A 22,205-nucleotide genomic window follows, 5' to 3' on the forward strand; every position below is an offset into this window, starting at 1 on the left:
CACTATGGCACCCCCTACCCATATGTATAAATACAAATATACAGAGAAGGAATGTTCTGGGCACACAATAAGCTGTACCCCATACTGTACTGTCTAAGGGAAACACTATGGCACCTCCCTACCCATATGTATAAATACAAATATACAGAGAAGGAATGTTCTGGGCACACAATAAGCTGTACCCCCATACTGTACTGTCTAAGGGAAACACTATGGCACCCCCTACCCATATGTATAAATACAAATATACAGAGAAGGAATGTTCTGGGCACACAATAAGCTGTACCCCCATACTGTACTGTCTAAGGGAAACACTATGGCACCCCCTACCCATATGTATAAATACAAATATACAGAGAAGGAATGTTCTGGGCACACAATAAGCTGTACCCCCATACTGTACTGTCTAAGGGAAACACTATGGCACCCCCTACCCATATGTATAAATACAAATATACAGAGAGGGAATGTTCTGGGCACACAATAAGCTGTACCCCCATACTGTACTGTCTAAGGGAAACAATATGGGGGTTACACCACATTTATATATACAAGGGCCCCCTGAGGACTCTATTGCCCCCGAGGGGCACCTGGGATATGAGCAGTGCCTGGGAGAAGAGAGCGAGTGTTGATAAAAGCCCCGTCCCATCAGTTTCTCGCCCCGTGAGCGCACAATCATTTGTCACTCTCTGACCGCTATTGACCTGAGTGATTTGTAACCTTCAGCAGAAAGTATACAAAGGATTTCCAAATTCCCCAGTCGCCATCTGCTCAGCTTTATCTCCATTCAGTATTGTGAGAATAAACAGCGTGAAAAACTAACATGGAAGTCACATCCCCAGCAGGATCATACGGATTAGGGGGGGCATTCTGTGTCAGGCCAAGGAATTTGGGGGGCCCAGGTGTCGGAATAATCCAGGTTTCAGAGATGGGGAATAGTGACGCTCCAGTGGGGGCGCTGGGGGGACATCTGGAAGCCCAAAGCTTCTCTGCCGTTACCCAATGTCACGGAAAAGCCTTCTTTGCACTCTCTCACTTCACTCGGCTCTGGGAGGGTTATGGGAGTTGTAGTTTAACCCCAGATATAACTGCTTCTGACTGGAGAAGACTAACATAGAGCACACAGAATATTACTGGGCAAGTTCAACTAAACCAGGCGAGGCCAGGGTCGGACTGGGAAAATACCTGGTGGGCCCCAGTGGCCCAGACCCAACCCCTATTGCTGCTTCCTTTGGCCTCCAAAGTCCTCCCCTGATGCGTTTCACATACATGTTCAGGGGAGGACGTCGGACAGGGGCCCCTGCGGGATGGGGGGTGGTTTAGGGCTGCCGCCCCAGGGACCCCGCACCCCTCAAGGTGCCTCCTACGACCGGGTGCGGGGTCCCTGGGGTGGCAGCCCTAAACCACCCCCCATCCCGCAGGGGCCCCTGTCCGACGTCCTCCCCTGAACACGTATGTGAAACGCGTCAGGGGAGGACTTTGGAGGCCAAAGGAAGCAGCAATAGGGTCGGGTCTGGGCCACTGGGGCCCACCAGGTATTTTCCCAGTCCGACCCTGGCCTCGCCTGGGGGGCTGCACCCTCCTACAGAAACCCACGTCAATAGGGACTCGCGGCCTGGGAGAGTCCTCCCTGTGTATAAAGAGGAGGAAGAACGGGTCTCGCTCGGCTGAAGCCATAAAACAAGCACAGAAAGTGATGCGGGCGGTTGGCGCAGATGAGGCGTGCAGGGCATTACCCGGGGCAGATCTGCGGGGACAATAACATTCCCCATTGTCTCACTGAGGCAGGTGTGGCTCTCTCACTGGGAAGGTGTTGGCCTGAATACACAGCTTTGTGGCTTGGGTCTGTCTCACTCACTTACACTCTCGGCTCCCAGCCCATATTGCAGTCTCCTCTAGGGGGAGCTAATGGGTTGGGTTCCAATCACCTAGAACTAATCATTAGGGTTGAGGAGACTGCCTTATACAGAAGCTTTAGCCTATAGGATAAACCCATGTAAATGGAGCTTGTTTGGAATTCATTCCCAGAATTCCTTTTGTTTATTGGTATCTGTATGAGGCAGTCTCCTCAACCCGAATGATTTGTTGTAGGTGATTGGAACCCAACCCATTAGCTCCCCCTACAGGAGACTGCAATATGGGCTGGGAGCCGAGAGTGTAAGTGACTTGGCCTATGATGAAGTGCATTATAGGCACAAAACGCGTTAGGTAATAAATACACATCTTTACTCCATTGAGCCGCCATCTTTGGAGTGCTTGTCCAGATTTGATGATATGGTCTATCCGGTCCAAACCCACATTTGGGACTCATTTCCCCCCCCCCCCCCGGTTCCTATCAATATCATGATCAAAAGTATCAGACGAACCCTGGACGTTCCCAAAATCCCATTATTTGCACGGAATGGCAGAGATTTGGGGCGGATATATTCTGGGGATAGGGAAATGGGCCAAGTTCTGGTCCCGGTGGGAGCGGGTGGTGGAGCGAAAGTCGCTTTGTGACTAATTTGGGGGAATTTGCTGAGGTTTTGACATTTCGAGCATTTCCCGAGCCTTGATGCTTTGCTCGGAGCCGGTATTCTGGTGCCGGTCGGAAGGGAACTGGGGGCCCTGACTCAGCGGAACCGTAAGGCGCTGAGTAAATGGGAAGTCACTGGCGACTCGGGTTCCCCTTTTATTTTCCCACGCTCTGCGTGACGCAGCACTTTGTGCCTTTCGCTTTCTACATCGGCCTCTTGTAACACGGGCAGAACCCACGGCACAAATATGGCTCATTGGGCATTTGGCACTTTTTTCCCCCATACCGTGCCCCTTTTGGACCACTGGGTCCCCTGGAAGCCAATAGAAAATTCCTTGTGTGTGTAGTTAATAAATGAGCCTCTCGTCGGTTGCATGGGGTTGCTGGGAGTTGTAGTTAAAACTGATTGGAATTATCCATGGAAGCTTTGGAGGAAAGAGAGATTTTCCCAGGGCAGAATCCAACGTGTAACGTGATCACCCGTTCCATAGGCCCCGCCTGCTTACCCATAATGCCATCTGTATATGTCACATGGTATAAGTGAAATAGCGAAGGGCATACTGTGGCCCTTTTGGACCACTGGGCCCCCTGGAAGCCAAATTCCGTATAAGTTTGTGTGTAGTTAATAAATGAGCCTTTCGTTGGCTGTCTGGGGTTGCTGGGAGTTGTAGTTAAAACCGATTGGAATTATCCATGGAAGCTTTGGAGGAAAGAGAGATTTTCCTAGGGCAGAATCCAACGTGTAACGTGATCACCCATTCCACAGGCTCCACCCCCTTACCCATAATGCCCTCTGTATATGTCACATGGTATAAGTGAAACAGCGAAGGGGCAGCAGAGATTTCCAGGGGGGCAGAAGGCAGCGGTTGGGGCTTATTCGGTGCCAAATGCGTCAGAGGGAGAAGCACAAGCGCAGCGCCCCGTGCCATCTGGACCAGTTCTGAGAATCGGTGCCGTATTTACACCAGGGTTGCGCAATGTTTACAGTACGGAGGCTCCGATAAATAAGCCCCTTGTTCCCCGGCTCAGCAATGACAGAGCGCTAATGAGGCCGGCGCGGGACGCTCGCCGTCTGGGGCAACAATGCCACGTTTGATGGGAGAACAATCCCCTGGGAAGTGGCGATGCCTCCCTGCCAGCTTTTCTCAATTAAGTGACCACAAGAGGCGAAGAGCCATTACGCCGGGGACTGCGGGAGACAAAGCTCGGCACTGTCTGCGCTGCTCAACCACAAGGAACATTTCCACGGAAAGAAAAAAACACAAACCAAAAAGGGCCCGAAAGACACAAAAGTGCCGTAAATCCAGATTTTCTTGCTCCGATTTAACACCGTCAGCCGTTTATATGGGGGGGGGTCGTATCTAGGGGGGTTCCGCCGAAGATCCAGTAACGTCAAACGAGGGGACGAAGTTTAGGGTCGTCCATTTTGGACAAAGTGCCAACCTGTCTCGCCCCAATTACCAACAACCAATCAGCGATGATTCATTCTGGGCAGTAAAAAAAGCTTGAAAGTTTATTGGTAAAGGGCAAGTGCGCCTGGGAAATTAACCGTTAAAATAAATCATAAACGTCATTCCCTTTCCCCCTCCCACCTACAGGAACAAGATTTCGGGGTGTTTGGCAGAAGGAATTTCACTAATTTACTCCCCCAATTTCTTTCCCACCAGTCACTTGGTTCCTGCCAACAAGTAGAATGTCAAAAATATGCCCCATACACACATGGCCACGCCCTGATCCACAGTGACCACACCCCAATATGTCAAAACTCCACCCACTTAAGTCCCCTCAGCTATGGGGCCCTATTCCCCGTCTCCCACTAATGGCGGTGGCCCTCGATGCCCACAATGCAATGCATAGGACTGGGGTGGGGTTTGGGTGGGTTACGTTGGGATGTGGGTGTAGGGGGCCCCACTTTTCCTCACAGCACCCCTTTCTGGCAGTATAAGGAACGCATGTGGGAGAGGCAATGCATAACTGCACCAATCAGAAGGCTACGCTGGTTACACTGGAATGCTGGGTAATTAACCATTGCACCACCCGCCCACCCTGCTGTTCCATGAATCTCCCAATGAGCAGCCAATGGACCCGCTAAGGATCGCGGTGATTGGTTGCTTTTTGTTGCTAATAATTCATTGCTAAATGGCTCCGAGCAGCGACCCGGCCCCTCTTTGTGCCCAAACGCAGATACGGATTCTCCATTCGCCGGCACCGGATGATAAGGACACGGAGCCAAATGGAATTATTACAGATAAGGAGTTTGTTTGAATAACGTCCGACATACAATTATACACCTAAATGCGGATATTTCCATTTAATGCAATACGGGTTTATTCTGCTAGAAAGGGACGATTTGCGGCGCTTTGTGGCCCAAACATGGCTCTGGGTATTTAGTGGCATAGAAACGGCTGCTAATAGTGTCAGATACTGATACAGAGACCACAGGGGCATCGGCACAGGGCCACACTAACAAACTGCTCAGTGCTGCCCCCTCTGGCTGGACTATTGCCCCCCTCTGGCTGGACTATTGCCCCCTCTGGCTGGACTACTGCCCCCTCTGGCTGGACTATTGCCCCCTCTGGCTGCACTTTTGCCCCCCTCTGGCCGGACTACTGCCCCCTCTGGCCGGACAACTGCCCCCCTCTGCCCGGACTATGGCCCCCTCTGGCTGGACAACTGCCCCCTCTGCCCGGACTATGGCCCCCTCTGGCTGGACTACTGCCCCCTCTGCAAGGACTATTGCCCACTCTGACAGGACTATGGCCCCCTCTGGCTAGACAACTGCCCACTCTGACAGGACTATAGCCCCTTCTGGCTGGACTATTGCCCCCTCTGGCTAGACAACCGCCCACTCTGACAGGACTATAGCCCCCTCTGGCCGGACTATTGCCCCCTCTGGCCGGACGATTGCCCCCTCTGCAAGGACTATTATCCACTCTGACAGGACTATTGTCCACTCTGACAGGACTATGGCCCCCTCTGGCAGGACTATTGCCCCCTCTGGCTAGACAACTGCCCACTCTGACAGGACTATAGCCCCCTCTGGCCGGACTATTGCCCCCTCTGGCCGGACTATTGCCCCCTCTGGCCGGACTATTGCCCCCTCTGGCCGGACTATTGCCCCCTCTGGCCGGACGATTGCCCCCTCTGGCAGGACTATTGTCCCTTCTGGCTGGACTATTGCCCCCTCTGGCTGGACTATTGCCCCCTCTGGCTGGATGATTACCCCATACTGATGCCAACCTAGGGCTGAAGGCAGCAGGAAGGCCAACTGACACCGGCACAATGATCATGATCCATCTGCTCGGAAGCCGGGGCTAAATCTAATCCACAGGATTTAAACAACTGCCCCCAAAATGTTGCAAGCAAAGGCAAAGGCCTCCCCTGCCGGGCTGCCCGGGGGTCTCAGGGTTATCAGGATGGAGCTGACAGCACTAATCATGGCAGAAAGCATTCCGGGGCCAGGGGGTTGCTATTAGCAGCTAATACCCAGACAGGCTTTATTTTAACTAGCACAGTAAAACAAACAACTAGTCCTTATGGTTATGGCTAAAGCACTTACTCGCTGCTCCTGGGAATGTGCCCCGCGGGGGGGGGGGCAGAACTGATGGACATCGGACATTTTAAGGACAAACCTTTTATAAACAAAGATCTGCAATTAAACGCTGCTTTGTGGGCAATAAATGGCCCAATCATTGGCAGGGGGGGACTTTATCTACTGAAGAAGGACAGGTGGCCAAGTGGCATCTCTACACGACTTGTAGCTAAGGGGGTCTGACAAGGGGGTCCTGATACAGCACCCCCAGAGCAGCATGTGTGGGTACAGGAGAGCAACGTAAAGGTACAATGTAAAGGGTAAAATGGCAACAAAAACACTTTTTGGCCAATATGTGCCCCTTCGGCAACCAACCCCCAGCACCCAATGACATCCCATGATTCCCCATTACAGTCTATACATATGTACAACGCAGAAAAAATAGGAACATACAAGTTCTTTATAATTATATATTTATCTCAATCCGGTTCTGCTAGGGAAGTCCACACAGAAGTTCCCACCATAGGATTCCCACCATTAGCCACAGACTGGGCATCATCTCTACGTACGCTCTACGTTCCCTTACAAAGTAACGTCCCATTAAGAACAGCAAACTGAACAGTGCTACTTGCTGGCTGAGTAGTGAATACGCCCTACTCACTGCCCCAAGAGTTGTTTGTAGCCCCAGGAAACTGCCCAAAATCCAATACTGACTGGTGAAGTGTGCAAGGGTGTTGAGGACTGTGGATACTGCCGCCCTTGCAGTTATGTTCCAATATTTGGCCAAGAACAACCATGACTTTTAGTGCTTCTTGCAAGGCCCACCTCCCACAATCTTGGTCTTGAGTTGGACTTCTCTTCAGTGTCCATGCTGAGTGAGACTTGAAAGCCCTCAAATCTTGCTCAAGTTTGACCCTTTGTAGTCTCTGACTGCCCAAGTTCCAGACTAGACCAAATGTGCATATGGCTTTACTTTGCTCAGTGCTAAAGTGGTCTTCATGTCAAGAAGAGTCAGAAGGCGGCCAGTGTTTAATGGTCCTGGTCATGCCCCAACTTGCTATACATCAGCAGTTGGTCTTGGCTTGGCCTATGACAACAGTGCTTCTTCCAAGGCCAATGTAAAGTTTTAAACAAGTCCTACTAGACTTGATCTTGACTCTAGACTTCCCGCTTCCAATCCTGGTCTTAGTTGGATTAGATTCTCTTTGAAACCCCTCAAATCAGAAGCGGCCAGAGTTTAATGGTCCTGGTCATGCCCCAACTTGCTATACATCGGCAGTTGGTCTTGGCTTGGCCTATGACAACAGTGCTTCTTCCAAGGCCAATATAAAGTCTTGACTTGACTCTAGACTTCCCGCTTCCAATCCTGGTCTTGAGTTGGATTAGATACTCTTCAGATAACACTGAAACCCCTCAAGTCTTGCTCAAGTTGGACCCTGTCTCAATCCTAAGTGGGACTTTGACTACCTAGGTTCCAGAATTGACACATTCATGAGCTTCTTTGCACCCCGATGTACCCTCTGAATAACGTAGAGCGGTGAAGAAACTTTATTTGGGAACTTGACTTTTGATTATGGGAATCACCTTGCCTAGGACTAAGGTGAACTACTTTTTCATTAGAAACAGGCTTTTGAGCAACGCACCAAAGTACAATACAAGCACTGATTTGTGTTCTAATTCCAAGAATAAGCGAACACTTAATGTCTGGGTTTCATTAGCAGACAATGCGCAGCTTGTCTCTCGCAGGAAAGATCTCTGGGCTGAACACGAAGCAGCAGTCCCAATGTCCCGCTGAAGGGGTTAACCAATAAAGTACGCCAGATACAGGGAGAACACAGGGTTGCTTAGTTCTGCTGCGCAAACGTGCCAGGCCGTGTAGTTTACGCTTCTAGCTGGATTTTCCATCCCAGCTTTGGTATTGGACAAATACAGAGATTGGATCCAAGAACAACTGCAAGAGGGGCTGGGATGTCACGGGATGAAAACTTGCTGGTCTGGGGGAGTAGACAGTTGCGTGGCCAAGAGCTTATCATCAGGGTCTGGTCTGGATTGGCTCCCTTGGGTCACTCCAGTGCTGAGTTACTAGACACTTCCTGTAGGCCATCTATGGGCTGAGAGTTATTGGCACTAGACTACTCCAATGGGTCATTTAGAGATTAAGATTTATGGGTACCAGGCAGAGCACCCACTGATGACTCAAGTGTTGAGAGTTATGGGTTCTAGACACCCCCAGTAGGCCACCTATGGGCTGAGAGTAATTGACACTAGACTACTCCAATGGGTCATTTAGAGATTAAGATTTATGGGTACCAGGCAGAGCACCCACTGATGACTCAAGTGTTGAGAGTTATGGGTTCTAGACACCCCCAGTAGGCCACCTATGGGCTGAGAGTAATTGACACTAGACTACTCCAATGGGTCATTTAGAGATTAAGATTTATGGGTACCAGGCAGAGCATCCACTGATGACTTAAGGGTTGAGTTATAGGTTCTAGACCCCTCCTGTAGGCCACCTATGGGCTGAGAGTTATTGGCACTAGACTACTCCAATGGGCCATTTAGAGATTAAGATTTATGGGTATCAGACACAGCACCCACTGATGATGCAAGGGTTGAGAGTTATGGGTTCTAGACACCCCCAGTAGGCCTCCCATGGTCTGAGAGTTATTGACACTAGACTACTCCAATGGGTCATTTAGAGATTAAAATTTAGGGGTATCAGACACAGCACCCACTGATGACGCAAGGGTTAAGAGTTATGGGTTCTAGACACCCCCAGTAGGCCACCTATGGGCTGAGAGTTATTGACACTAGACTACTCCAATGGGTCATTTAGAGATTAAGATTTATGGGTACCAGGCAGAGCACCCACTGATGACTTAAGGGTTGAGTTATAGGTTCTAGACCCCTCCTGTAGGCCACCTATGGGCTGAGAGTTATTGGCACTAGACTACTCCAATGGGCCATTTAGAGATTAAGATTTATGGGTATCAGACACACCACCCACTGATGATGCAAGGGTTGAGAGTTATGGGTTCTAGACACCCCCAGTAGGCCTCCCATGGGCTGAGAGTTATTGACACTAGACTACTCCAATGGGTCATTTAGAGATTAAAATTTAGGGGTATCAGACACAGCACCCACTGATGATGCAAGGGTTAAGAGTTATGGGTTCTAGACACCATCTGTAGGTCAACAATGGGCTGAGAGTTATGGGCACTAGTCTACTCCAATGGGTCATTTAGAGATTAAGATTTATGGGTACCAGGCAGAGCACCCACTGATGACTTAAGGGTTGAGTTATAGGTTCTAGACCCCTCCTGTAGGCCACCTATGGGCTGAGAGTTATTGGCACTAGACTACTCCAATGGGTCATTTAGAGATTAAGATTTATGGGTACCAGACACAGCACCCACTGATGACTCAAGGGTTGAGAGTTTTGGGTTCTAGACACCATGTGTAGGTCCCCTATGGCCTGAGACTAATGCAGGGTTGGACTGGTGCTCCAGGGGCCGCCACACCCCCAAGAGGACCCACCAAGGCCCCCCCACCCCTCCCAAGGGCCCCTCGTAGGCCCCCCAACCCCCTGCCCCAAGCATGCGTACAATAAATTTAACTTCAGATGCGTAGGGGGAGGGAGATCAGTGGCCCAAGGGAGCGCAACAGGGATCTGGTCTGTGTTTTTTCCTGATGCCCCACCAGCCCAGTCTGACCCTGGACTAATGGGCACTAGACCCCTCCTGTATGGGCTAAGTGTAATGGGCACTAGTCTACCCCAATGGGTCACTGAAAGATTAAGATTTCTGGGTACCAGACACGAAAAGCCCCAGGATCCCAAAGATAGAAGAGAGAAGGAAGAGAATCGCTGGCTCGAAGCTACCCCAGACTGGTGCAGTTTTCTCCCACCAGCCCGAGGTAAGAGGTAAGCGATTACCCCCTCAATGGGGGGGGGGGGTTCCTAACATTTGCCCCCAGTGATTTTTACCTTTCCTTCTCCTTCAATCCTCACCCTGTCAACCCTAAATCACGGCAACCAATTGGCAGTTGGCTTTTAATGGTCCGTTGCAGTTACAGTAATTAAAACCTGTATTTGATTGGTTGTCATCAGTAACTGCCCCTATTTCCCTTTAACTACATAACCTACAGAGTGATACACAATACACAACCGACCCACGGGACAGAACCTGCTCTTTAGAGACAGAAATGAATAAGGGAAATGATTAAACTAAATGCACAGAATGTGGCTTATTTGTCTCTGAAAGTGCCTGTTCCTGGAAGCGGCAGTGGCGGTGCCGCCGGCCGGCGGATCATCTCTTTGGGAGCAGATGACAGTCGCGGAGAGAAGCTGGTTATTATATTGTCTGATGAAAAGTGATCTCAATAGCAGGAGGTGTCAGGCAGAAGACTGATTGCTTGTCGGTTCCCATTAGGGGCGCGGGCGCCATGTTGGAATGGGATAGATGAGCTCCCCGGTGGCTTCTGCTACATCTCTGCTCTTTGCTGCTTCTAAGCCTTTCCGTCTTGCCCACACTCTGTGGATTAAAGCCATTTTGTTGGTCAGATAATGACCAAACCTCCTGGTCCTGGGGGGGCTTTCTTTATACAAAGCCGGTACTGATCCGCTTCTCTTCCAAGGCTAAATCTGTCTCCGAGAGGAAGAGGAGCCGACTCCCACGTTCCCCCTATTAAGGCCTGAATGGCGCATTCCATACGGAACATTAGAAACATGTAGGAAGTTAGAAATTATCCATAACAGTCTGAAGTGCATGACAAATAAACCTCAAAATGGAGCAAATGGCTGCGGCTAATGGGCGACGGGAGCGCGTTCAACGTTCCATACAAATACCTTGAATTTATGTCGAGCTCTCGGCGGTCATTTCGCTCGTACAGAAACCTGTTGGCATTTCTGAGGCAATTGGGTATAATGGGCCCCTCGCTGCCAGTGGATACTTTAAATACCAAGGGCATAAGGTAAATAATGGATAATAACGACAATGTTCCGACTCCCCAACGCTGTATGAACCAGAGAAGTCCATAAACAACCAGTGGGGAAAAACAATGGCCGATCGATAGATCTCCAATCAAGGAGGCCAAGAAGTCTCCTACATTCAATGAGAAACCAAGGAACTGCCTTCCTGCCACTGTCTGGGCAACAGAAGGCAAAAACAGAGGGCCGTTTGAGCTACAACCCCTTCTGGAGAGACATAAACCAATGACCGACCAACAGTAACCCACCCCCATGTCAATAAATGGTAGCGCCCAATGAGCTGGAAAGGGCAAACTTGGGTGTCTCCATAACGTCAGCCTAGGGGGGCAAGTGGGATTGTTGGTCTTTGTAGAGATCATGAAAACGTGATTTGAGGTTTACTTGCCCTTTACATATAACGCAAGAAGCAGAAATTGCTGAATAATAATAATAAAGTCACTCGGGACACGGGGGGGGGGGGGGGGGGGGGGAGGGGCCTGAAAGCAGATCCGTCCGGTGAAGCAACACAGTCGCCTTGTCATGTCGGGAACAGAACGATGTTAAAAAGGCAACAAAAATGGGAAATAAAAGGGCGTTTAGTTTCCACCGAAATGCAGAAATAATGTGACTTTAACCCACGGAATCTGAGCTTTTGTGCAGCGAGAGCCAGAGCCAAAAATATCAGCGGATTCCTTGTGGCAAAATGTACTGGCGAATAAGGGCCCCCCCTTATATATTTATATATAGTGACCCCCCCCCCCTTAACTGCCCCTTCCCCAGTGTAACCAATCCCAACTGGGCCAGCCTTTCCCCATAACTGAGCCCATTCCCTTTATCAGCTTAGTCGCTCTTCCCTGTACTTTCTCTATTTCATTACTGCCCCCCCTTATATATTTATATATAGTGACCCCCCCTTAACTGCCCCCCCCCCCCCCCCAGTGTAACCAATCCCAACTGGGCCAGCCTTTCCCCATAACTGAGCCCATTCCCTTTATCAGCTTAGTCGCTCTTCCCTGTACTTTCTCTATTTCATTACTGCCCCCCCTTTTAAACTGCCCCCCCTACCCCCCCCCCAGTGTAACCAATCCCAACTGGGCCAGCCTTTCCCCATAACTGAGCCCATTCCCTTTATCAGCTTAGTCGCTCTTCCCTGTACTTTCTCTATTTCATTACTGCCCCCCCTTATATATTTATATATAGTGACCCCCCCCTTAACTGCCCCTTCCCCCAGTGTAACCAATCCCAACTGGGCCAGCCTTTCCCCATAACTGAGCCCATTCCCTTTATCAGCTTAGTCGCTCTTCCCTGTACTTTCTCTATTTCATTACTGCCCCCCCCTTATATATTTATATATAGTGACCCCCCCTTAACTGCCCCTTCCCCAGTGTAACCAATCCCAACTGGGCCAGCCTTTCCCCATAACTGAGCCCATTCCCTTTATCAGCTTAGTCGCTCTTCCCTGTACTTTCTCTATTTCATTACTGCCCCCCTTATATATTTATATATAGTGACCCCCCCTTAACTGCCCCTTCCCCAGTGTAACCAATCCCAACTGGGCCAGCCTTTCCCCATAACTGAGCCCATTCCCTTTATCAGCTTAGTCGCTCTTCCCTGTACTTTCTCTATTTCATTACTGCCCCCCCCTTATATATTTATATATAGTGCCCCCCCCTTAACTGCCCCTTCCCCCCAGTGTAACCAATACCAACTGGGGCCAGCCTTTCCCATAACTGAGCCCATTCCCTTTATCAGCTTAGTCGCTCTTCCCTGTACTTTCTCTATTTCATTACTGCCCCCCCTTATATATTTATATATAGTGACCCCCCCCCCCCCAATTTGTTATTAATTGTTTGTTTTCATGGTATTTAGCATTTCCCTTTAGTGAAAGTCTCTCCTGGGAATAACACTGCTGGGTACCCCCCCCACCCCACATTAGAGAAGTGTTTTTATTAAATAAACCTTAGAACTTTCACAACTTCCTAAATGCTGAGATCTAATCTGTGTAACGGGCCGCGGTTCCCCCTTCTTGGATCCAATAACAGGAACCAGAGGTTGCGACTTCTCTCTCCCCCCATCCTCCAGTTACCCCTAGTGGTTTTATACAAATGGGTAAGACATGTTGCTATGGAACCCACCCCAGAAACACTCACACAGGGATGTCCTCACACAGCCCTGAGGCTAAAGGCTGAAGCCCCCATTCCCTAGAGTTGTGCTTTCTGTGCAGGGGGCCCAGCCTGGGGGGCAGTTGGGTTGAACGTAAGGACTTTATGAATGATGCCAGGGCCTACACACCAGCAATGGGATCCGACAGCCCTGCGGGTATTGCTGAACTACAAACCCCCAGGACCCCCCTAAACTAGAACATATTGAAGGAAGTTCTGCAACCAAAAAAAGAGAGCGATTCTCCAGATAAATTAAAGCTCGTTTGTGTGTTGGGTTTAATTGGGCTTAATATACTGATACGCTTAGGAATTTGATGACAAAACAGCCAATCATTGCTGAGTTCTTAGGCTCATTGACCTTATTGTCTTCTGCTACTCATCAGTCCCACTACGGTGTCCCACAAAGACCAATAAACACTTCTATGATTCCAACATCCCAGAGTTAACTCCTAATGGCCCTGTTGGGTCAAGACGACTCTTAACCCCGATGCCAATGCCGGGTTCAATGGTGAAAAATGGTGGAATCCCCGGTGCCTCGGGCACTAATACCCCCTCTATATATGAACTCATTTGCCAAAAGAGGATCAAAGCCATCAGATGGCAATAGATTTATAGATGATTACTTGCAGTACCGCCCCTCACCAGTGGCAGCCGGCGGCCAAGGCTTCCTATAGGGCTGCAATGAAACAGCGCCACGGTATGAGCAGCCGATACTGATTCCGTTTGAGCGAAGCCCCCAGGAATGACAGACGAGGGCTCATAATAAACCTGTTTCTCCCTATAATAAGACAGTGAGCAGGATTTATAAAGTGGGCACAATGCAGGCTGGAACCTCACAAATACGGGGGTGCAGCCGGGAGGTTCTGGATCCGATGCCATTTCTGTCCCTTCTGTTTCTGAAAGGTCACAGCGCATCCCCCCCAGACAAGCCGAGCCCCTAGGGGGCAGCGCACTCATTAGCAGCTATGGCAAGAGATTAGGACCACCGAGCTACCTTAGGGCTGGCAAAGTCATGCATTAAAAATAACAATTGCCGGAAGGAGGTTTGCGAGTCTAGAGAGTCGGCCTGACCACGGGGAGCCCTTCAGATGAACGAGCCTCCAGCAATGTTGCAGCAGACTTCTGTCACCGAGCCGGGCCCGACGCACCGCGGATAAACTGCTGATACATATTAAAGGGGCGCAGGAACCCACAGACGCATTGGGGTTATTTTTAGAGAAAGGCAAGACTTGCGTTTCGTACGTCTCAGGGACCCGGGGCCCTGGGGCTGGCTCTATACTGAGGGTCCTGCTGCCCAAATATTTAATTGTGGCGATGGGAAGGCGCAGCTTCGGAACCATAGAACTCGGATTAAATAGACTGTTTGCATAGGGATACCCCCATCAGCAGGCCCCGGGGTAACAGAGGAAGACCCCGTATGTCTCAGGGACCCGGGGCCCCGCGCTATAGTGAGGGTCGTGCTGCCCAAATATATGGAAAGGTGTTTTATTGTGGAGATGGGAAGGCGCAGCTTCGGAACCATAGAACTCACATTAAATGGACTATTTGTTTGCATTGCGATACCCCCATCAGCGGGCCCTTGGGTAACAGAGGAAGACCCCGTACGTCTCAGGGACCCGGGGCCCCGTGCTATAGTGAGGGTCCTGCTGCCCAAATATATAGAAAGGTGTTTTATTGTGGAGATGGGAAGGCGCAGCTTTGGAACCATAGAACTCGGATTTAATGGACTATTTGTTTGCATAGCGATACCGCCATTAGGTAACAGAGGAACACAGGAGACCCCCAAATTGGGGGAAGATACCCCACGGACATAGCAATATTCTATAGAAATGGCTCAGGCTACACCCATATAGTTATCTGCCCGAGTTACCCCAAAGTCATATATGTTCTGATCCAATGGGATTTAACCAATTTCAATTGGCTCTGTGGCTGATCCCCACAGAGATATAACCAGGTATATCCCATATAAATAACTCAGATCCCATATAGTTATCTATGGGACTGATCACTCATAATAACTCGGGCTATCCCATACAGTTATCTATGGGGCTGATCACTAGGGGTATCCCATAGTAATAACTCGGGCTATCCCATACAGTTATCTATGGGGCTGATCACTAGGGGTATCCCATAGTAATAACTCGGGCTATCCCATACAGTTATCTATGGGGCTGATCCCTAGGGGTATCCCATAGTAATAACTCGGGCTATCCCATACAGTTATCTATGGGGCTGATCACTAGGGGTATCCCATAGTAATAACTCGGGCTATCCCATACAGTTATCTATGGGGCTGATCACTAGGGGTATCCATAGTAATAACTCGGGCTATCCCATACAGTTATCTATGGGGCTGATCACTAGGGGTATCCCATAGTAATAACTCGGGCTATCCCATACAGTTATCTATGGGGCTGATCACTAGGGGTATCCCATAGTAATAACTCGGGCTATCCCATACAGTTATCTATGGGGCTGATCACTAGGGGTATCCCATAGTAATAACTCGGGCTATCCCATATAGCTATCTATGGGACAAAAGTCAATTGGTGCACCCCGTTTTCTCATAACGAACCCCTGCAATGCTGATGAAAGACGGGGCAGATAACGACAAGATGTTAATTAATCCAGCAGATAAATCAGAATGGGGGGGGGGGTTAGGATTTATCGCACACAAGTGGCCCAATGTGTGGGGCTGAGCCCTGATGAAGACGCCTTTGTTCCTATACGTTTGTGGCCGCACATAGGGCCGCCCTTGTTCCTTTGAATGCCATCGTGAAGGACAGCTCCGGGCTTGTGTGACTTCAGATCTTTGTGCCCCGAGCACCCACCTGCACCCCGACATGTGAAAAGGCAGCTCCGTACCAACCCGGGGGGGGAACAAACAAGTCACTTTGTGTCGTTTATCTGAAAATATGTTTTGTGTTGGAAAGCGACAAACTGGGCTCTTTGTCCCACCCGCCGGCAGCTCAGAGTCAGGGCAACCGGCGACGGAGTCATCAGAGCAAGTCTGGTACCGGCCGGCAGATCTACTGCACCGACTCTTCTCTTTCAATCGGATTCAGCCTCTATGAGGAGTTTGTGTGACTCCAACTGATTGATGCTTCTAGTCAACGGGGTATAAAAAGGATCTCTATTAAGCTACAAGTGGTTGGGGGGTGGGGGGGCAATGCTTGGATATCCACAACTTAGAGTCACGGGGCCCCGTACAAGTTATTTATATGGCCCCCGACTCATGCTGTGACCCCCCGACAGTCAGCAGAAGCTACTGAATGCAATTTGTGGGGTTCTGGAACCTTCTATTCTCTTCATTAACACAATATTGTTGGGTACGGTGACCATAGTGGGGTCCTAGACCCTCATATACTGAACATCGCTGGCCGGGGCAACTGCATCAGTCGGAGTGTTGGTTTCCTACAAGCAGAATTTGTGGGGTAATAAGGCGAAGATACCCTTCCCACAAGAATATAGAGGGCCCCGATCTCCCCGGTAGGGACCAGAGCCGCCATTTTGTCCCTATTGGCTTAAATTGACCTTGGTGGCAGATCAGCTGAATCCTTGGCATGACCGGCTATTCAGTTAGCAACTTCAATATACATTTACACAGGGGCCCACGGGGCCAACACACCCCATACAACCCCCCCAACCCTACAGCCAAATATCAGGGGCCACAATAACCTACAGCAATAACCACCCTTGTCTGGGGTAGACATCTGCCCCCGTGAATGAGATTTGCTCCTTCTGCCCCAGTTCCTGCCTCATTTGGCCTCATTTAGTTTTTCTTTCCCGGATTTACAAGTTCCTAATCGGGCAGCAGAGTTACCCCCCCCCCGGGACCCCCCCACCGGCCATAAATCTCAGTTGTTCCAGATGTGTAGGCCCTACATGGATCTATCAGTCATTGCATTTGGGGCAGATTTTGGTCTCCGCTTCATTGCACTGATTGTACCAGGAAGAGCCAATGACTGATTGCGGCCCCGGCAATTATCCTGCTTGTAACCTCACACCCCGGCGATTCTGCCTCATCGATTAGCGGAGAGGGAATACGGAGCAGCAGGATCAGCAACATTTGTGTCATTAACTGCCTGGTCAAGCAGGAACTGCAGAGCCACAATGTGCAACTTATTGATAAGTGTTAGTTACTGTACCCGCAGCCCTGCACTCACAGCATTATGGGAATTCTGCCCAACAATATGGCACCCCCTACCCATATGTATAAATACAAATATACAGAGAAGGAATGTTCTGGGCACACAATAAGCTGTACCCCCATACTGTACTGTCTAAGGGAAACACTATGGCACCCCCTACCCATATGTATAAATACAAATATACAGAGAAGGAATGTTCTGGGCACACAATACGCTGTACCCCCATACTGTACTGTCTAAGGGAAACACTATGGCACCCCCTACCCATATGTATAAATACAAATATACAGAGAGGGAATGTTCTGGGCACACAATAAGCTGTACCCCATACTGTACTGTCTAAGGGAAACACTATGGCACCCCCTACCCATATGTATAAATACAAATATACAGGGAAGGAATGTTCTGGGCACACAATAAGCTGTACCCCCATACTGTACTGTCTAAGGGAAACACTATGGCACCCCCTACCCATATGTATAAATACAAATATACAGAGAAGGAATGTTCTGGGCACACAATAAGCTGTACCCCCATACTGTACTGTCTAAGGGAAACACTATGGCACCCCCTACCCATATGTATAAATACAAATATACAGGGAAGGAATGTTCTGGGCACACAATAAGCTGTACCCCATACTGTACTGTCTAAGGGAAACACTATGGCACCCCTACCCATATGTATAAATACAAATATACAGAGAAGGAATGTTCTGGGCACACAATAAGCTGTACCCCCATACTGTACTGTCTAAGGGAAACACTATGGCACCCCTACCCATATGTATAAATACAAATATACAGAGAAGGAATGTTCTGGGCACACAATAAGCTGTACCCCCATACTGTACTGTCTAAGGGAAACACTATGGCACCCCCACCCATATGTATAAATACAAATATACAGAGAAGGAATGTTCTGGGCACACAATAAGCTGTACCCCCATACTGTACTGTCTAAGGGAAACACTATGGCACCCCCTACCCATATGTATAAATACAAATATACAGAGAAGGAATGTTCTGGGCAACGCAATAAGCTGTACCCCCATACTGTACTGTCTAAGGGAAACACTATGGCAACCCCCTACCCATATGTATAATACAAATATACAGAGAAGGAATGTTCTGGGCACACAATAAGCTGTACCCCATACTGTACTGTCTAAGGGAAACACTATGGCACCCCCTACCCATATGTATAAATACAAATATACAGAGAAGGAATGTTCTGGGCACACAATAAGCTGTAGCCCCCATACTGTACTGTCTAAGGGAAACACAATGGCACCTCCTACCCATATGTATAAATACAAATATACAGAGAGGGAATGTTCTGGGCACACAATAAGCTGTACCCCCATACTGTAACTGTCTAAGGGAAACACTATGGCACCCCCTACCCATATGTATAAATACAAATATACAGAGAAGGAATGTTCTGGGCACACAATAAGCTGTACCCCCATACTGTACTGTCTAAGGGAAACACTATGGCACCCCCTACCCATATGTATAAATACAAATATACAGAGAAGGAATGTTCTGGGCACACAATAAGCTGTACCCCCATACTGTACTGTCTAAGGGAAACACTATGGCACCCCTACCCATATGTATAAATACAAATATACAGAGAAGGAATGTTCTGGGCACACAATAAGCTGTACCCCCATACTGTACTGTCTAAGGGAAACACTATGGCACCCCCTACCCATATGTATAAATACAAATATACAGAGAAGGAATGTTCTGGGCACACAATAAGCTGTACCCCCATACTGTACTGTCTAAGGGAAACACTATGGCACCTCCTACCCATATGTATAAATACAAATATACAGAGAAGGAATGTTCTGGGCATGGGAGTCGCATTTGCAGCTGCGCTCATTACACATCTCCAGTCATTAGGCACAAGTGCACCAATAAGGGGCAGAGGACAGGCAGAGGGGGGGGGGGGGTTGATCAGGAGTCGGAGGTATCGCTGAACCAAACGTAGGGGGGCTCCCCTGTAGGAGTCGTTACGGAAATGCAATGAATATCTGGGGGTAGTGGGGTGAGACTGCAGGGGGGCTATGGATCTTTATAATTTGTAATTAGACTGACCCCCACCTGGTTCCGTAGCCCCAATGGAATGTGTAGGGAATCTGGGGGGGGGGGGGGGGAACGCCCTGCGGTCGGTTGTACCATTTAACCTCTAACCCCGCTGCTAATTGCCCCTGTCAACTGAAACCTGAACCGACATGTGGCACGTGGCTCAAACCGCCAGCAGATGCCTGCGAGCCAATAGGAAAAGGCACTCAAATGGGATGTAAAGGGCAACTAATCCCCATACTGGGCTTGAAGTCCTTAATAACAGACATTACTGAAATACAGTGATTGCCATTGGCCGGAAGGCTTCCTAGTTAAGGCTGATTGGTTATTTGCCAGTGGCTTCTGAATGGTCAGGGGTATCACATAACTATTTCCCAGAATGCACTGAGGGCCTTAAGACCAAATCCAGGTAATGGCGCATTTAAAGGGGCAGTGCCTCCCTTTGGTTCATTCTACTGAGCAGGCTCCATAGATTTAGTTATCCATCTACCAGCCAAGAGGTAGGGGAACGCGGCCCCCCAAAATCTCTCCCCAGACCTATTATGGTGCCCCAATTGGTGGGATTCCCATAGATTATAATGGGGCCCATGGAGCTGGCGTGCAAAGACAAAGGGGCCGAGGGACCACAGAACATTCTGTATGGGTTACACACGGGAAAGGGCGGCTTCTCCTTCCCAAACCCACTACTACTTTGTTTTCATTATACGGCACCAACATCCCACGTGTTTCAGTAAATGTTCATTCACATCAGCGCCTGGCCCATGGAGCTTACTATCTAATTTCCCTGCAAACTGAGGCCAATAAGTCTGTCTGTATGGGAAGGAGTAGAAGTGCCCGGGAGAAACCCTCACAAACATGGGTAGAACAAACAGACAATCACCTTGCAGACTGGTCAGAACCAGACCCATAACCCCACAAGCCAATTGGTCCAATACCTACAGGTATTATTATTAACATTTATTTATAAAGCGCCAACATATTCCGCAGCGCTGTACATTACAGATACAAAATTCTACTGGCCCATGAAACTACAAGCAGCGTCGGACTGGGGGGTCTGGGGCTGCCATCTCATTGGCCACTGCACCCCCTGCCCTAGTCATAAGGGCCACTCAATTCTGCGCCCCCCTGCCCCCATGCGTACATTGTATTCTCCCTTGTGGCTGTGACTGGGGGAGAGGAAGGTTGGGGAGATCGAGTCCGGTTCGGTGGGGCCCATTGGGTTTTTCCCAGCTGACGCAGTTCAACCCTGACTATAAGGGGTGTAATAGCCAGCCGGCAACCTGTGGGTGCCAGGGGTTGGGGCAACATCTGCACATCAACAGCAAGTCATGTAGGGGGTTGTAGGTCCAGGCCTTCTACTGTCCTCCCTGTCCGTGACTTAAATGATTCCCACACCCTCCTGGCCCGTCCCCTCTGTGAAGTCATAGGTGGGGCAAGTTCTGGCCTATAAATAGAGGGGCAGTTAGGGTCGGTTGAGGGTGCGACTATTTATTGGCGAAATACAGCAATTACTCATTACAGAAAGGATCCAATGAAACGACCCGTTACTGTAACATGGCGCTGGCCCAACTGAGCCCTTCCTTGCAACTCCCAGAAGTCTCTGTGGTTCCCAAGTGATACGGAGGGCGCTTTGTTGGCGAGTCTCGCCCCTCGGGCCCCATGAAATTGCCGTTCTGGGAACTAACGAACGAGACCGTAAGGGCCCCCCCTTAATACGGTTGAGGCCAAAGGTTACGCTCGCCACTTCCCAACGACTCGCCAATAATTCCCAGTGTGAGGGAACGCTTCCCCTTTGCTGCGAGTCGCTATGAAGCGTCGGGGAGAAGGTGAGGGACATCAAGCAGAAAGGAAGGGCGAACGGATACGAAATTTTCCAAAGTCATAAATCCTTATTTAGCGCCAGTCGGGCCGGAGGCGGGCGCGGCGCCAACGAGCCCTGTTCCCTGAATGCCACGTCTGATTAAGCCGGCCGCTAAGTGACAAGTGAACTTTAACATTAATATGATATTATTTAAATAACGGGGGGCTTTTTGTGTTTCCGCTAAAAATGATGAATGATTTGCAGACAGCTCAATCGGCGCAAAGCGAGGGGCCCCTTTAATGAGAGCTGACACGACGCGAGGCGCAGGCAGGGGGATTGTTACGGCTCGCGTCGCCGGGTCCCTTCCCCGCTCTGATTGTCCGCGCTCACTGGAGCATCCATTTCAATTGCCGAGCGGCTCCCCCGCTGCAGTTTTACATTTAGATGGTGTCATTTTCATATTACTCTTAATCAGAGCATTCGGTGGGCCTGGCTGGGAGGTGGGGGGTTAACCCTTCACGGCAGCCAATCGGTTTAGGGGATGGAGGAGTGCATGGGAATTAACGTCACATGACTGTAAAGACAATTCTTAATGAGGAACAATTAGTCCATTGATGATTATAGTCCCAACGGCAGCCAATTATGGCTCTATGAAAAGTTATAGCTGAACCCACAGAGGCGCATCTACTGAATGGAATAATAAAGTTTTGCGCCTACCTTACTCTTACCTTCGTAACATTCCTGTCAGCACCCGGGAACTCTTCCCCAGATTGGCATCCGTCTCCCTCAGCTGCAACACAAGAGCTAGCAATTAGTTACTGTGTGTATAGGATATGGGGGTTACACTGTGCCTATATATTATACAGTTACTGTGTGTATAGGATATGGGGGTTACACTGTGCCTATATATTATACAGTTACTGTGTGTATAGGATATGGGGGTTACACTGTGCCTATATATTATACAGTTACTGTGTGTATA

General features: G+C 49.5%; 1 protein-coding gene across 4 annotated transcripts in view; it reads right to left on the bottom strand.

Annotated features, from left to right (window-relative positions):
- The window catches only part of vti1a (vesicle transport through interaction with t-SNAREs 1A), a 171,253-nt gene that overhangs the window by 40,123 nt on the left and 108,925 nt on the right, over positions 1–22,205 (bottom strand). For 2 of the 4 annotated variants that reach the window (NM_001078762.1, XM_031905171.1), the window contains 1 exon segment: positions 21,941–22,013. In NM_001078762.1, the coding sequence (NP_001072230.1) occupies positions 21,948–22,013 (66 nt within the window). In that variant the 3' untranslated portion in view covers positions 21,941–21,947. 4 annotated transcript variants of the gene reach the window in all.

Source organism: Xenopus tropicalis, chromosome 7 (assembly GCF_000004195.4).
Source record: "Xenopus tropicalis strain Nigerian chromosome 7, UCB_Xtro_10.0, whole genome shotgun sequence".
NCBI classification, from domain to species: domain Eukaryota; kingdom Metazoa; phylum Chordata; class Amphibia; order Anura; family Pipidae; genus Xenopus; species Xenopus tropicalis.